This window comes from Mus caroli, unplaced genomic scaffold (genome assembly GCF_978045245.1).
Source record: "Mus caroli unplaced genomic scaffold, Mus_caroli_1 scaffold_3, whole genome shotgun sequence".
Taxonomy (NCBI): domain Eukaryota; kingdom Metazoa; phylum Chordata; class Mammalia; order Rodentia; family Muridae; genus Mus; species Mus caroli.
The window spans coordinates 4,774,319-4,792,687 of NW_028227258.1; the positions used below are offsets into that span (position 1 = coordinate 4,774,319).

Genomic DNA, 18,369 nt, shown 5'->3' on the forward strand with positions numbered 1-18,369 from the left:
GGCTAAGAGTGTGTGTGGATTGCTTTTGTAGGGTGCCCAAGTGTGATTCAAGCACCCACATTAGGTAACTACTCTAGAGATAGGTTACAACGCTACCTCTAAAAGAACTGATGCATTTTCTGTACTCTCAAGTAGCTTCACTTATATGTCCACCCATCACACAAGCACACACTCCCATATAGACAAATAATGAGGGGTGAGTGGATCATGCCACAAGACAGAAGAACTGCTGAGGGTGAGTGATCCTAGGCCCTGAGAACATTAGAATTGAGAATGGAGAAGCAGAGCGATTCCCTGCCAACCTGTACCGGCTCTGGAACACATAACAATATGCCACTCCTCCGTGTTTATATAGTCCGTGTTCACATGGAATAAAGCGAACAAGTGATTTTACCAAGGATCATCTGAGAGTGGCTCTTTTAGTGAGTTATAACACTCGGGGAAGAGTTCCCTCTCCTTAAGCACTCATTGTTGGACCTTGGACCCAATTGGAAGGCAGGACTCATGCCACTGCCAACCATGCCACTGCTGCTGCTGTAGAGGGACCTGGGCTACCTGTCCTGTGCAGGTCACCCAGACCTCCTTGCTTGTCGTTAAGAGCTGTAACACTTTTAGTTTTTCTGGCATGACTGAGATCCATAGAACCTATTCATCACAGGTCCGCGTTATCCATTGGGTGGATAGAGGATGACACACATATGTTCACATATAATTAAAAAAATCAACAACAAAAAAAAAATCCTGACAAACTAAAACAAATAACTACATGTTACCAAGGCTTGATTTTCAGTAAATACAAAAGCAGAGCAAATTAACAGGATTATAAAGACTAAATTACTCATGAAAAGAATCTCATAAATGACCAGGGCCAGATGGCTTCACTGTTGATTTCTATCAACTACTGAAAGAACTATCACCATGGCTTAAGTTATTTCTACATTCAGAGGAGTATGTAATGCATGCAAATGTATTCAAAGGGCCAGCAATACCCAGGCATTAGAAAAGATAGGGAAACAAGTAGAAAATATAAACTATTACCAATATCCTTTGTAGACACATATGCAAAAACTCCGGAAAGATATTAGAAACCTGAATCCAAAAGTACATTAAGATGCAATGGCCAGTCACTATGCAAATAGACAAGCAGGACACAGCACAGCAGGATAAGAGACAGAAAATGGGAACATCTCAACAGATGGAGAAAAATCAGTCTATAAAATTTAACAGGTTTTGTGTTGTTTTTTTTTTTTTAAATGAACCTATCAGACACAGAAAAATCATATCTAAATGTTATGGGGCCACCTATAATAAACCAACTGTTAAGCTTATACAAAATGGCCAGGAAAGGCCAGATCCCTCTAAACTTTGAACTAAGTCAAGGTGTCATACTTCAAAGAAACACGGATGTGCTTGCTGGGGAAATGAGCACAGGAATTGGGCAGGAGGGGTCAAGGCAAATCCAGGTTTCTGCATTGCAGCTGAGACGGAGTGCAACTCTGGGAACAGACTGTTAATACTTTTTTTCTTTTTTACATTGCAAGGTTACATAAAAACAATTTTTTGTCTTAATTTTTTTTATTTTTTTACGTTCCATATTCCATTCCACATCTCCCATCCACTCTTCCACTGTTACACATCCCACACCTCCTGCCCATCCCACCCTATACCCCACCTGACCTCTAAACTCCCTGGGACCTCCAGTCTCTTGAGGGTTAGGTGCATCATCTCTGATTGAACACAGACCTGGAAGTCCTCTACTCTGTGTGTATTGGGGGCCTCATATCAGGTCTGTTTGGTGGTTCAGTGTTTGAGAGATCTCAGGGGTCCAGATTAATTGAGACTGCTGGTCCTCCTACAGGATTGCCCTTCTCAGCTTCTTTCAGCCTTCCCTAATTCAATAACAGGCAGGAGTCAGCTGCTTCTGTCCATTGGTTGGGTGCAAACATCTGCATCTGACTCTTTTAGCTGCTTGTTGGATCTTGAGGAGGGCAGTCATGATAGGTCCCTGTTCGTGAGCGCTTCATAGCCTCAGTAATAGTGTCAGGCCTTGAGACCTCCCCTTGAGCTAGATCCCTCTTTGGACCTGTTGCTGGACATTCTTTTCCTCAGGCTCCTCTCCATTTCCATTCCTGTAATTCTTTCAGACAGGAACAATTTCTAAAAAGTATAGAAAGTATCTTGAACACATTTCTTCTCAAACCCCACTACCCAACCCACTACATTAAGTCCCTTGGTTCCTTATGGTTTGGCTTCCACGTTTAGGTTATCTGTACCTTCATAATTGTAGTATGTCTACAGTTCAGACAGAACCCAGAAATTATAGAAAATATGAAATATGCATCTTTCTGTGAGTGATATAACTTGTGTCTTTAGTTGCATCCATTTTTAGGTAAATGACTTCATTATTTCATCACCTTCAACTAGAAAGAGAAAAACATTCTCTTATTCCTGTGATCCAGGTTGGATCCACATCCTTTCTGCTCTGAATAGTGCTTCGATAAATACAGATGGGCAGACATCTCTGTGATCTATTGACTTTGCATCTTTGGATAAAGGCCCAAGAGGGACAGAGCTGAGTCATGTGTTAGAACTGTTTGTGCTTTGGGGAGTATTCTCCATATAGCCAGCCAGTACATAAAAGCATTACATACAACTAATATTTTGGCAAATGCAAATTTAAACATCAATGAAATGACAACTCACCTCAATACAAATGTCTATGTGTTGTAGACTCAAACAGCTAGTGCTGACCAAGACATGAGAGTAAGGAATATAAGTTAGTGTAAATACTATGCAAGGTAGCATGTACTTTCCTTAATAGGTTTACCAAACCAGGTGTAACAGGGTATTATCCCCCAAGGTTCTCATTCCTACTCATTCACAGTGTCAGATATTCTCCCCACCTCAGATGCTTGTTTGTGTGGCTGCTTGTTTTTGGAGACAGGATCGCTGGATACACATTAGGCTGACTTCCAACTTGGAGTCCCTCATACTATCCTCTCCCTATGTTGGTACTGCAGCTGTGTGTAACCTCACAGGTTTATAAGTAGAAAAAAATGGAAATGGTACCAGTATTTATCAACTAGTGAGTGGATTAGAAATATGTTAGAAATGTTTGAGGACAAAAATTAGCCAATTACCATAATTTGTGACAAGGGTGGAGATAGAGATAATTATGTAGAAGCTGGGTATAGAAAGATAGCTATCTATGACCTCTCTCACTGGCTGACTGTCAAATCCATCTCCTAGCAGCTGAGTAGAACGGTGTCTCCTGGCAGCTGTGTGGAGTGGTGAAGAAGGGGGAATCCATGGATATTGAGCTGTGCTTAGGAGCATTCCTGGTGTGCTGGTGCATTAAGGCAATAATGTACTGCACATATTTTCTCCATAAAGAAGAGGTATAGCTTCCTTGATTCAAGTACTGTATAAGGTATACTAATGGAAACATCATTAAAATGTATTTCAAAAACTTTTAACTACCAATTAAAATAAATTCAATTATTTAAAAGTTAATTTTCAGTTGTCAGTTCATTTGCTTTACAAAAAGCAAATGGCCCTATTTTATGTTTGTCTGCATTACTACACATGTATATTTTACAAATCAAAGACTGAATGTAACAAAGTATTACTTTAGGAACATTCTCAGGCTTTCTTGGGGAAATAGTCTCAGCAAAACCTACACTTAGATGTCAAGTCTGAATACTGCCTTACATAAACTACAAAGCAGCAGGGAACCCAACATTAACATAGTTTCTCCAAGGATAAACTCCACAAATGTGCTTCCTGGAAACACACTGAGGCATAGACACAAGTCGGGCAAAGGAACGCTATGGCACGGGCTTCTTTTCACCAAGAGCACAACACACAGAAACAGCCAATGCCTTCTACCTTAAACCAATAAAAATATGTTGTAAGTAAGTTAGGTAAGGAATGATCCTTTTATTGGTTTTTGTTGTTTGTTTTATTAGAATAGCATGGAAGCTTGAACTTTTACTTTCTGTCTTTTCAAGGTAGTATATTTATGATGATGCATTTCCTTCAGATTAGGACTGGTGGCACTAGCTCTCTTAGATGAAGAGTAACGTCATGACAAATTTAACTCAAGATTCAGTTTGTTAAAATATTTTGTCCTAGATGTACTACTAGATGAAGTTCTCTTTTCCACCTCACACTTATCTTCTATGTACAGCTGACATCCCTAGCGTCCATTCAGAGGCGAGTTCTCATTGCTGTTGTCCAGGGAATGAAGTGCGTGATTCCTTTGTATTGATGAAAGGTGAGAACAGACATCCAGCCCACTTCAGTGAAAATTGACCCATAATTTTGTTTTATCCTGAAGAAAAATACAGTGATAAAGTTTAAAGATGGAAAACATAGAGCTAACCTCATTGGATGTGACAATATCTAGCAAACATTCTACTCAGTCTGGAAGTCAATTGTCAGTGCCTCTGCTTTCCAGAGCTCTTGAATTCTAGTAATCTAGTAATCATTGTTCCCGCGAGGGAGAGAAACCAAAACTGTGAATTTTGACACTTCAACAAAGATCAAGGATATATCAGGAAGAAACTTTGGAACCCTCTCTTCCGGTTGTACTGCTCATGAAGGTTTCTGTGTAATGAAATAGATACATCTTTATTTAATAGTTTAATACATATGCTTACTCATCATGTAGAGGCTACATACCACTTTCCAAACAAAAGCAGCAGTGTGGAGAAATAGTACAAATATTAATGCCATTTCAACGGGTACTTTTCAGAAGGCACTGACCTGCTATGTTTCCAGGTGGTGACCATGGCAAACTGAGCCAGATCACTGCTCCAATAACACATTTCTTATTCCTAATCACAGGGCAAAGGAATCTGATATGAAAACTATCTACCAAAGAATCTGTTGTAGGATACTTACTCTCACAGTAGCATTCAGGATTAATTTTTAGAAATCCACAATGTCTCTGGGCCATGAGGTATATATCAAAACTATATGAATACAGCTTGAATTATGCTTCTGCTTTTAAATGTAACAGTTTTTTAGTAGACTCAGTAGGTTCTATCTAAATATATTTGTATACACACACATAACAAATAAAATCAAATATATTCAGAGAGATTCTGTTTGAAAGTGGGGTAATGGGAGAAATTTGAGGTAGAGTAACCGGTGGTACCCAGAGAAAGGAAGGGGAGGAGGGAACTAAGAGACAAAGTTTGGAGCTAAGACGAAAGGATGGGCCATCCAGAGACTGCCCCACCTGGGGGTACATCCCATAATCAGCCACCAAACTCAGACATTATTACATACGCCAGCAAGATTTTGCTGAAAGGACCCTAATCTATCTGTCTCATGTGAGGCTTTGCCAGTGCCTGGCAAATACAGAAGTGGATGCCCACAGTCATCTATAGGATGGAACACAGGGCCCCCAATGTAGGAGCTAGAGAAAATACCCAAGGAGCTGAAGGGGTCTGCAACCCTATAGGTGGAACAACAATATGAACTAACCAGTACCCCCAGAGCTCATGTCTCCAGCTGCATGTGTAGCAGAAGATGGCCTAGTCAGCCATCATTGGGAAGAGAGGCCCCTTGGTCTAGCAAACTTTAAATGCCCCAGTACAGGGGAATGCCAGGGCCAAGAAGTGGGAGTCAGTGGGTAGGGAAGCGGGGGTGGGGAGGGTATAGGGGACTTTTGGTATAGCATTTGAAATGTAAATGAAGAAAATATCTAATAAATAAATTTTTAAAAATTTACAAAGAAATTTTAAAAATAAAAATTTTATAGTTTGGAGTACATGTTTTTTTAATATCTCTTATAAATATATCAGTGTAGTAGGTAACTGGGTGAACAAAAGAACTGTGTCATAAAATCTGACATACTGTAGCTTAAAATCATAAAGACATTAATTTCAAAGGTATCTTTGAAGGAGATACGGTTTAAATGATTATAAAAGACAAACAAGCGGTAGAAATCTAAACAATGTATTTTTTTAAGCAGACACACGTGTTTCTTTTCACAGTAAAAAAAGCTGTACTAAAGAGGGTGAGTCTTTCTGGGGATCACGTCGGGGGATGAGTGAAAGCTGAAGGATGGAGGGAAGCAGGGAAGGGGGTGTAATCTGGGAGTTCTCACAGAAGCAGACACACAGAAGGAAAGGATATGGTGGTGATGGCTCTGTAGCTCAGAACTTGATTTAAGGGGAAGAAGCATTGTGTGTGTGTGTTTAGTAGAGAGCATGTTTGGTGATCATCATCTAAAACAGTAGACGGGAGCACAATGGAGAGAAGTGGAGAAGGAAGGCACACTGAGGCCTTGTACGTCATGAACAAGAGAGCACAGTCTCAGTGAATAAACAACGGATCTTTAGGGGCAAAGGTCAAATGTCAATCCTAAAAATCTTAACTCTAATGTGAAAACCTTTTACCATGTGGTGGTATGCCTCTCATGAGGGAAACAGGAATGGCAGTAATATGACCTTCCTACATGATGGGGACATAGCTCAGGGTTCAGAGAGTTCATCCTGCATGTATGGAATGTGGTGTTCAATTCCAATCACCGAATGGACTGAGCCTAGTGGTGTTTGTCTGCAATCCCAGAGCTACAGAAGTGAAGGCAGGAGGATCTGAAATTTAAGATCAGCCTTGGCCACATAACAAGTCTGGAGCAAGCCTGGGAAAAGATCTAGTCTCTAGTCATCAACAATAAAACAAAGCCAGTCAAAAGTAATACATACACACCATACATACGTGCATGCATGCATACACACACACACACACACACAGGGTCTTCTTCCCCATGCTTGTGCCCCTCCCACAACCTGCCCTGCCCCCAACTCCAGGACTATGGCCATAGATAAACCCAGACCTAAACCTTAAAGCTCAGTAAGAATTTGCCATTGATAGCAGATAAATGAAAACTGACAACAGTTAGGTTTTAATCTCATTCTGACCCTTCCTTATCCCTTTCTTCCTTGGTAAACTTTCCTAATTTATGAACACAGAGTTTGGGCACATTCAAGAGCTTGCATGGCATATGCTAGCTTCCCATCAGAGCCTGTTCCATGTAAAATGTATATATTAATGAGGTGGATGTGCTTGTTTATTTTTAGACAAAGAATTAAATCTTGGCTGAATATTAGATCCTGCAGGGCTCAGAAAGGTTTTCAGAGCTGATTGATATTTTGATTTCATAGTCACCAGTCCTAAGGGTGCTGCTTCACACAGAAACACTAGATAACGCCAGACATCTCTCTACTTACGGTCATTTCAGCCTGTGTTAGAAACTGTTTTAATTCTAAGTCAAATTTAATTAACAATGTGTTTTTGAAACTCAAGTGGGCAACTCACATAGCATTTTTCTTATCAAACAATCTAATGGTGGTCACTCCAAAACTACTGATTTGATATGTGCTAAGGATTGGAAGATTGAGGACAGAAAAATAGTAAAAGTATTTATGTTCTGTATTCTAAAAGGACGGGAAACCTTCCTGGCACACTGACAATCATATGACATGATAGGCTGGACTCTGAACAAAGGAACCTCAAGCAGCATTCCTCGGCACCCCTCACGCAGTCAGTGGCTTGTACAGTACAAAACTTATGTTGTGCTCAGAACTGAGGCTGCAGTGAAGCATGCCAAAGGAAAAGGCAGGAGGCACCTGAGACATCACAGACACACTGTGGGCTTAATTTTGCATTACTTTGTGCCATTACATACCATTCTATTCATTCTATTCAGGATCTTTTCACTACTGGATAATATCCCATGCCACCTGTCTGTGTTCAGAAAAGGGGCATGGTCCACAGTTTGAGAATTTGGAACCTACATAGCCTCAAGATAGTCTCTTGAGATAGTCTCCCCTGTTGAATGAAGATCAAGGAGTCCAGTCACCAAACCCACAAGTCATAAACTGCTTGCTACATTGAATCTTCCAGGCTCAAGGTCTCCTACATGTGTAATGACTCCATGATGAGGGTATTGCTGCCATGTGTTAAGATATTACTCATGCATGACTAGAAAGACCTAGCAGACATTCCCTCCATAATCCATGGGTTCTGAAATCAACCCCCTTTCTGCTTCTAACCATGCTTTTGAATAGGACATGGCCAGATACAAGAGAGTTACTGAAGCACAGTGAAAACAGGTCACATTATGCAAGCCCAAGCATCAACTGTAATCATTTTATTCAAAGTGAAGGTCCTCTCTGTGTTTCAAACCCATAGGTCCATAGTGACCAACTCCTCAGAGCATACAGCAAACCTAGAAGTGTTTGCTCATCTTATTGGCCCTGGGAAAGGACTCATATTTTATAAATCAGAAGTGTGGTCCATCACACATCAGGGTACATAGCACATTTACTCTGACAGTTCTAAGACCATGGCTACTGGTGCTACCTAGAGCCACCTGTACTTGCCACAATGGACCTAAGGACACTGTCTCTGTATCCCATGCTGGTGATACTGAATCAGTTGCTTCCTCACTTTAACATTAGGGCTGGACTCTCTAGCCTTAAGAAACAGAGGTATAAAGTATGTGCCCTCTGTATAGTCATTCAACCCCCTGAATAGACTGCTTCATTTTACACATCACAGACACTGTTGGTCAAAGATAGTAACTCACACAGAGATGAAGCTTTCATCCATCCGTCTAAATTCCATTCTAGATTCCATCTAAGTGAAATACTCAGTTACTACTAACACTATTCTGAGCATGGAAAAAACGAACAGCACACCACATGGACAACATGTCCTCAGGAAGCTTCCAAACAGCACACGTTCTCTAGACACGGATCTCAATGGGAACAAAATCTGCAAGTATATTTAAAGATAAAATCATTATCTTAATTCACTGAGATGTAACAATGCAGAGAATAAGACAAAACAGATAATTCACTATATGCATGAGAAACACAAACCATTAAACAAGCAATCAGAAATGGCAGAACTAAGCCTGGGGTGGGGGTGGCAGACCTACAACAGAGAACTTCTAGCAAATACCAGAACAAACAGAGTTGATTATACTTAGACAAGACTTCTGAATTAGCTGTGCTAGATGAAAAGGAAAATGTCCGATAGAGATACAGGACACTGCCATGTAAACATTTGCATTGCGGGACTTTGAGAAGGAGAAGTCAGGATGAAATCAGTGGGCACTGAATGAAATTAAGAACCGAACCCTCAGATATCTTCAGTAGGATGTGCATCTCCTAAAACTCCAATGATTTACCATTATGTTTGTATGTATGTACTATGTTTGTAGTATGTAATTCTGAGAATGGGGACTCCTCTCTGTCTCCACACACCATGGAACAAATGTTAGTTACTATAGTAGTAAAAAGAAAACTACATGTCACCAAGAAAATATCCAGATAGCAAGTGAGCATTTATAAGCATGGTGAGCCATGTGTGTCACTCAGGTGAGTCATGTGCGTCACTCAGGGATAATAAAGTAGGGCAGGTGCAGTTTTACATTATTTGCAGATCACCCTTCTGGTTTCAGAACTAGAGAAAATGAAGACAAAGTGATGGGTATTCCACTTTTCTTTTTTTTAAATTTATTTTTACTAGATGTTTTCTTTATTTACAACGCAAATTTTATCCCCTTTCCTCATTTCCCCTCCGAACCCCCCCAACCCATCCCCTCTTCCCCTGCTCACTAACCCACCCACCTCCCACTTCTCTACACTGGGGCATCGAGCCTTCACAAGAACAAGGACCTCTCCTCTCACTGATGTCCCACAAAGCTACCTATGTGGCTGGAGACATGGGTATTCCACGTTTCATGGATTGAGGCTATGCTTCGAATCCTGAGATGGATCACATGACCAGGATGCTCAGCAAGAGAGAAAAACAGCTCTCAGATCTAAGGGTTCTGCTTGTGTGTGTGTTTTGTTTTTCTCCTCAAGGGCTCAGCAGGAAGCTTCTTGCCATCATGTGACTACTCAGCAGGGACTAACAGACTTAACAGACACTGGATCGTCTTAAAGAAGTTGGAGTGGCATGGGGGAGGGTATGGGGGACTTTTGGGATAGCATTGGAAATATAAATGAAGAAAATACCTAATAAATAAATAGATAAATAAATAAATAAACAAACAAATAAATAGAAAGAAGTTGATGCTTTGAGGCAAGAAGGGTGTCCATGAAAACTAGGAGAGAAGATGTTGCCCTCACCCCTGCTGAATCTGACCACTCTCACCCGATAGGTATACTTTTCTTTTCCATCATATTACCTCTGAAATGCCGACTTAAAAAAAAAAATCAAGAGACCATGTCTGCAAATAATGGTGTGATCATCTAAGAATCAATTTTACTTACCTTACTGTTATTTTACAAGGTCAAACCCTCAGTGAGGAACGGCTGTATTAACTAGTACATCTTGTGAATAAATTTTCTCAGTAACCTCTGAGAAAAAACAGAATTGGCTGTGCCAAAGAGTATTTTAAAATAGTCTTACATGTTCCCCCCAAATTCCCTAATATTATTATTCAAATCTCCCCCAAATTAAATCAGAATGGTAAGAGTCTCCTTCAACCTAGCTCTAACTGCCTCATTGTAAACCTGCTTTGTGTTGCCCCATGAGCAACCACAGCCACATCCACAGCAGCAGGTCAGGGGAAAGAAAGCATGGGGAGAGCTGTTCCCACCCTCACCCCTGCATCAGACCCAGGCTCTTAGGCTTTTCTTCTGACTTCTGAGTTCCGGTTCTGTGTGTCACACACTGTCTTTCCACAAACCCTAGATGCTTACTTTGCATTTCCTTCCAGAATGTAATATACACACCCTCTTCTGTCCCGTTCCACTCTTTGGGGTACCAAAAACAGGAACAATTTTAAATCAGTCTGGTCAGAAAATTTTCATCCTAAAGAGGACCAAATTTAGACACCTACTGCTTCATTGAATTACTAAATCCTGAATTGCATTCTGCTTAACCACCTGACTTTTTTTGATGGCATTTACAAAAGTGAATTCCCTGGAACCTGTGTTTGCGGCCTCACTCCTTTTCCCAGTTCCTAACCTATGTTTTCATTTCTTATTGCTTAGATCCTGGCTTCTCAGTTTCACTCTGAAAAAACTTTCATCACTGAATTTGTAATAAGCTAAGTTCCAAGGCAGAACAAACTAACTGGATAGGAAAGTGGTACAATAAAGTATAAAATCTTATGTCAAATTGCCATTTTGGCCACAAAGAGATTGAAGGACAATTCTAAATAGAACAAATAATTCCATATAACTGAAACTAACAAAAGTAATTACCAGTATTTTAAGAAACTGAGATGAGCTTGTATGATGGACTGTGAACAGGAGACTATAAACAATGGCAAAGCATGAGACAATGTACACATTTATTTACTAGGAAAGAATGGGCCTTATGAGTAATGACTAGCAAAATTATTAAAATATGAAAGAAATTTAAAGCATTCTTTATATTTTAGCAAAAAGTCATTAACAGACAGAATTCAGAGAAGTGACACTGATTTTTCAGGAGAAACATGGTTAGGGTAGAGAACAGGGCTCAGCAAAAACCAAGTTAGGTTCTTTCTCTTCACAGTTTCTGTTCTCAAAACAATTTCTGGATTATCCAAAGACTTTAGATAAATGTTACACTGTACATAAAATTAAAATTACTAATCGTTAATAACTTATATATAAAATGTCTTTACATTTCACAACTAGGATGTTTTATGAGACTCTTAACTCATTGTAATTAAACAAGAGGAACACATAGGTTGGCACTGTAACTATTACAGAGTGAGCATGGTGCTAAAGCACCATATAATACTATTCTCTGATATCCACAGATTCTAAAGTAGGATCTTAGTGACATAATGAGAATTATTTAGTGAGACTGAAGATATTGTATTAATATTACATAAATTACAACCCTTCTGTTGTAAATGGTATGTCAAAATAACTAATTATACTTACTTGTTTCCAGTGTGCGACCTTCCCTTTTATGTTACATTCAGGCTTGATAAAGAAGAAATCCTCCAAGTATTTGTCTTCATCACTTCTGCCTATGCAGATCAATTTTGTTTCAAGCACCCTAATCATTTTGCCGTGGTAATGCTTTTTATGTTTAAAATAGGGGCTAAATATAAGGAATGAGAAAACAACTATTAATGGTTTTGTTTTTCATATTGAAAAGGTGAAAACTACTTACAAATTAACTGTATCTTAGCAATCATAGTGAGAGTCCAGTGTACCATTTGGTTTAGCCGATTGTCATTCAAGAACTGAGAATATGCCATCAACATTCAGATATATATATTCCTTGGTGAGAAAACTGAGGAATAAATGAATGACAGCCTAAAAATAGTCCCTCCTGACACCCCACTCAGGGATGTTGATGCCAGTGGAGGGACTGCCAGGTTTGGGTTAGCAACAGGCAGCCCGTGGTGGATTACCACTGGGCAGCCAGTGGTGGGAGGCTATGTCTGCTTATATTATGTTTCCTAAGGAAACATATAGACATAAACCAAGCCAATCTCGTACAAATGAGTTGCTAGGCACCAACAATACCCATCCCATGTGACAAAAAAACAAAACAAAACAAAACAAAAAAACAAAAAAAAAAAAACATCATTTGTTAAGATGATAAATCAACTGGAAAATTTATCCTTAGTAATGCCAGAAGCAAAACAGTCCAAACAATGCAGCATTCCTATGTCATAAATGGGCTCCATTTAATACTCCATTCTTGATTCTACCAATTTTTTAGGTATAAGAAGACCCATAAAGTCAACAAAACTGGGACCATGTGGCTCACTGAGCAGGGCCCACCAACCAGTGAGCATGCAGGAGCTGGAACTAGACCCCCTACACCGTTGTTGCAAGTGTGCAGATTGAACTTCATGTGGGTTCGTTGGATCCCCTTCCTAGACTGCCTGATTGGGCCTCAAAGGGAAAGAATGTGCCTAGCCAGGACTAGATGCCCCAGGGTAGAGTGCTACCAAAGTGGGGGGTGGGGAGTCATAGGGATGTAAAGGGGATAAAAATAAATATAAAAAACAAAAAGATACAATAAAACTTTGAATAGCTCAGGATAGCAGTTGACCTCTCTAGAGGGACAGTTCTGCTTTGCAAAGCTGCTGCATCTTCTTCCACATCTATCCAGCCCATGGTGAAAGGAGTATATGAAACCAAGCAGAACAGAGTAAGCACTTGAGCATGCTAAGCAGCTGCATTCCTTCCTGGGGCTCCATCTTCAAATGCAGCTAGATGAACATGTTTATCCAGGAGAGAAACTTGTGATGTAATCTCTCATGATCAGCCAGTTGTCACACGTTTAAAAAAATGGATATTCATAGAACAGGTATAGTTTTGTATAAGCCCAAAATATTTTGTGAGAAGAGAAATATTTGCATCTCATGAAGCCTATGTTACCTAAATAAAGACAAACAAATAAGTATATTAATAAGGCCGAGGACATCATAGTGAGAGACTGAGAACAGAATTCTGTCCAGAGAAACAAGTCAGGGCACGAGACCAGGCAGAGGCTTCCTGAGAGAGTACCACCCTTGGCCTGTGGAATCACCAAAGGCAAGCCACTAAGTTTGAAAAGCATTCTGCAGCTCTGAGCAGAGGCCATGATGGTTAGTCAACTTCTGGAACAAAGATATACTGGTCCGAAAGAAACCCTGTAACTAGTGAAAATTCAAAGGTAATGAGCTACAAGAATTCTCAAAGGGCACAAGTCAAAAGAAAAGGGCATTTACTTAAGAAAATCCAAGTCTGGAATGTAAGGACAAGTAGTAGTCAAGCCACCACCTGTGTTGTTCCCAAAGCAGTTCCATGAGAGACAAGTCCAACTGAGTGGCAAAGACCTCCAACACTGGCTACCTCTCCCACCAGGATCCACAACAGGGCTTCACACCAAGATGAGAAAGGTTCGGCCCCAAAGAAAGAAAGGCTATATGGGCTAAACCTATCTCAGGAGCATGAGATGCAGAACAAGAAAACACTGACTGACACTCCTCAGAGACACATAGGCTGGTGCTGCCATGCCAGCTGAGGTGGCAGGCAGCGCTCAGGGACCTGATTTGGGAGAAAGCTGTCCTTTCACCTCATGTCCCTTCTCGAGGCAAAGGTTCAAAGGTTTCCCCAGGGATGGTATCCGAGCAGAACATAAAATCACAAAGCTGACTTGATCTTGCAAAGTAACTTGACTGGACAGACTGCAACACTAGCTAAAGCAGTCTAAACAACAACAACAAAAGAGATTCAAGAGATTCAAAAGACGTTCAAGTCCACAGCTGCTGTAGAAAACTGGAAGGCTGTGGCTCTGAGCCACTAAACATAGGCTGGTTGCTGTAGGAAAGAAAAGTGTTCATGGTTCAGGGGAACTATACACTAGCTAAAACAGTCTAAACAACAACAACAAAAAAGATTCAGTAAACAAATCCTGTATGTGGCATAGCACCTTAACATGTTACAGAGTACACTTTAAAATATCCTGATAAGTAAGAAAAGGACATTCTGAAAAGGAGCAGGCAACACAGCCAACTTGGGAAAGAGCCAAGTAACATTAGCATTTCTAGGGGAGTTGGTGTCTGTAGTTATAAGGAGAGTGCTTTTTAAATAGTTTAGTAAGGCGAAATGTGAAAAAAATTCCATTATCAAAAAAGTAAAGTAACAACATGTTACTATAGTGGGTCAAGAATGTATCTGCACTGAGATAAGTGTTATGATAAAGGCTCCCCAAAAAACTAGGGAAGAAGGAACATGCTTCAACATAATGGCTACTGTGTGCCAAGCCAGCAACAGCACCATGCCACATGAGGTGAAAGTCAAACATCTCCAATAAGATGCTTACATATTTTCAATGTATAGTACTATTGCATTTAGGATAAATCTTTAATGAGAATAATCTTAAATCAAAGTGACTTATACATCCTATTAATTGTAATATTGTCACTTCAACCTGCCATGTCATTTACAAACTACTGATATGTCACTAAGAGTGTTCACTACACTGGGTATTAATGAGAAAAGACTTGGTTTCGTAGTCAGTTACTATTTATTCACTCATTCTCCCCAATGGGGCCTTTTGACTGGTAAGGTGAACTTTTTTTCTTTTCATTTAAGCAATGGGGGCCTTAAACTTGATGGATCAATAATATTCTACCTGTGTCTTCCTGACCTGGGTCTAAATTCCTCAGAGTAATAACAACAGCTGCTCACTTGCTAGGACACATACTTTTAGTTTCTAAGGTACTGTATTTAATGCAGAAGAAATATTTGCAGTTATACTTAGCATAAGGACTCTTATGCATTTAAACATTACAGTTGAGGAAAGGTAAATTGATTAATTTTCTGCCAAAATACAAATTGTTGGTATTCTGTCTAGACTCCACCCCCACAATTACCTAGCAGCAGCCAGGTATGCTCCTCAGTTACCTGAAAACAGCCAGGTAAGCCTGGCCCACTATAAAAGGGGCTGCTTGACCCCTCCTCTCTCTTACTCTTGCCTCTCTCTTGCCTCTTACTCCCTTGCTCTCCCTCTGTCCCCATTCCTTTCTTCCCTCTCCTTTCTGCCCTTCTCTGCCTCTACTACCCTCTCAACTCCCCTCCCCATGTCCTTAATAAACTATATTCTATACTTCATGGCTTAAAGCAATTCTCAGGTTCATCTCAGAGGACAGCAACACAGAACAGAAAGCAGCAAAATAATCATACCCCATAGGGGTGGCAATGGTGTCCTGTCCGTGTCAAAGGTCATCTCTTATCACCATTTTAGCATTTATATCAAGGTTGAGCAATTACATTTTCTACAAATCAAGGGAACAAACGAATGTGTACACAGACATGTTAATCTAATCAGATCTCTGACACTATAACCAGTGCTTGAGATAATAAACTTTAAGTTTACTAAGCTAATGCTGCAATATAGATAGGGGCACAATAGGATGCTAAGGAATGATATAAGATGAAGAGGATAATGCATGCATAAGGTGGACAGAGCACCTAAAGTGGGACTCACCAAGAAAACCCACTTAGAAGACAGACTGCTTCTAGCTCACAATGCCAAAGGTTTCTACCCTTCACCAGGGGGCATTGTTGCTTTGGACCATTGTTGACTTGAAGCTGAGCATCATGGTGGGGCAGCATGTTGGGAACAGGTTGCTCACCTTGGTGGGTGGTAAGCAAAGTGCAAGAAAGAATTTAAGTCCTCCCAGCTCTTGTTTTGTGACTGTTTCCTCTGAATTGAGACATTCATTCCTGCAGGGGGAAGATGCACAAGCCAACTTTCCAGAAGTTCATAGAACTCCAGAAATAGAAAGTTGAGAAGGTTAAGACTTACCAGGTTCTACATGGAAGATCCACAAGCACTAAAGAATAGCTGAATAAGAGACATCTCTGGGGTGAATGAAAGTGGTTGTACATCTGGTTCCATACCAGAGCTCCAGGCCCATGGCTTTCATGAGATGTCCCCCAGGCTGGGGTGGGATGTTCTGTGGTGCATATGCTTTTGAGTGTCTCCTTCTCCTGCACCCATACTTCTATAAGTAACCCCAACAGATGCACTATGATGCCAGACTTCAGAGGACTCTTTCATTGCTCTGTCAGTGGTACCTCTCTGCTATGAACAGACAGTTGCTTACAGCTATCCAAAGAACAGCACACAACATACCCCATCATCAGAATACCAACACCAACATCTCCACCACCTCCCCCCGCTGAAGATGGGCTCCCTTCACTCAGCTCCTCCTCTTCAGCTTCTATCATCTACTGTCAGCTGAAGGCAAAGCCTCAACACATGAACCCCTGGAGGACATTCCAGGTGTACTCTAGTAGTGCCCAGTTCTCACTCAAGACGCCAAACCAGCCTGCCTGTGCTGATAACATGACCTACGCTAACCTGAACTGGATTTACACTGTACAGATCAGCCTGAAACCTGTATTAGTGAACATTTTTAACTCTGATGGAAGCAAGACTTTGGGGGATGGATATTCTTATCAATTTTCCTGAAAGCTAAGTCATAAGTCACATAACCTATCTTTTGCAAATTCAATGTCTTCTTCCTGAATTTATGCTTTCTAGAGCAGTGGTTCTCTACCTTTCTGATGCTATGACCCTTTAAGATAGTTCCTCATGTTTTCTACAGTTCCTCATTCATAAAATGGTCTCAGGCAACCCCTGTGAAATGGTCATTAGACACCCCCACACACAAGGAGTCTGTAACTGCATAGTAAGAACTGTTCTATAGAATAATCTAAAACCATAAGAAAAAAGTCTCACTGTCTTCAGGGACTCTAATACTTGTCTGTCTTTTTGGTGTCACTACAATAGAAGGCCTCAACCTGGTTAACTTATGGAGAACAGGGATTTTCCTAATAGTCCTAAAAGCAAGGAAGTCCTACACTAACTGTACCTCTAGGGAGGGCCTTGTTAGAAATACAGCACATAGGATGGGCAAGGCATGTTCTTGCTTTGATGATGATGCAATGCAATAGCACATGCTATATGAGCACAGCATTACAAAGTTACCAGAAGAGGGTACCTCCTCTGATGAGCTGCACACCCCTCTAGGCCTGATGCATCACTTTTAAAGTTCTTCAAAAGCCACAGCTAAGATACAGTCGATGTAGTTAAATTTCTGAATTATATTTGAATTGAATATCGAGGTGTAGGATGCTGCCCTATGCAGATGAAACAAGTATTTGTAAGATACCATCACCCTGGCATAAAATTTTGACTCATGAATATTGATCTTCTAGGATCTATTCAGTGGTAGCAGAAAAAGAAGTTTAAATACATATTTAAGTGTTATATATATATATATATATATATATATATATATACAGAAGATAAAGTATTTAGAACTGCTTAATACTAATAAAAGGTAAGAGGCAGATTTTATCTGATGCATGCATTCTCCAATGCTGTCTACACTTCTCACTGAGTTTTAGAGATAGCTTGGGCAGTCCTAAATCTTTTTTGTCTCAAGCTCCCATGTCATGAGATTACAAATTTGAGGTATACGTTCTTTATGTACTCTTAATCCTTTGTGTGATGAGTAACTGGCAGAACTTTCCTTTCCCATTCTGCACTCTACCTCCTCATTCTATGGCCCACTCCCTTTAGGGTTTGAACCTGATAGTATCCTATATGTAGGTTTTTGCTCTTATTTCCAGGGTTATTGGAGTCCTATTCTATTCCTTGCTTATATCTGTATCCTGAAGTATTTTGAATAATAATTTGTTTTAGAACCATGCATTGATTCATTTTTCCAATGATCCATTTTATATCATGAAACTAATTCATCCTTGTGTTTACTCTGTAGGTACTGTTCAGTAGTTTAGTTGTGAGTCTCAGTTCCTATCTTTCCTAACACAGACTATGTAGTAGATGACAGCCATGCCACGGGTTGCTCAGATCAAC

General features: G+C 40.2%; 1 protein-coding gene across 2 annotated transcripts in view; it reads right to left on the reverse strand.

Moving 5' to 3' along the window:
- Lrriq3 (leucine rich repeats and IQ motif containing 3) overlaps positions 1 to 18,369 on the reverse strand; it is an 86,374-nt gene that overhangs the window by 38,968 nt on the left and 29,037 nt on the right. For both annotated transcript variants that reach the window (XM_085835371.1, XM_021158005.2), the window contains one exon: positions 11,913 to 12,075. In XM_085835371.1, the coding sequence (XP_085691497.1) occupies positions 11,913 to 12,075 (163 nt within the window). The remainder of the gene's footprint in view (positions 1 to 11,912; positions 12,076 to 18,369) is intronic.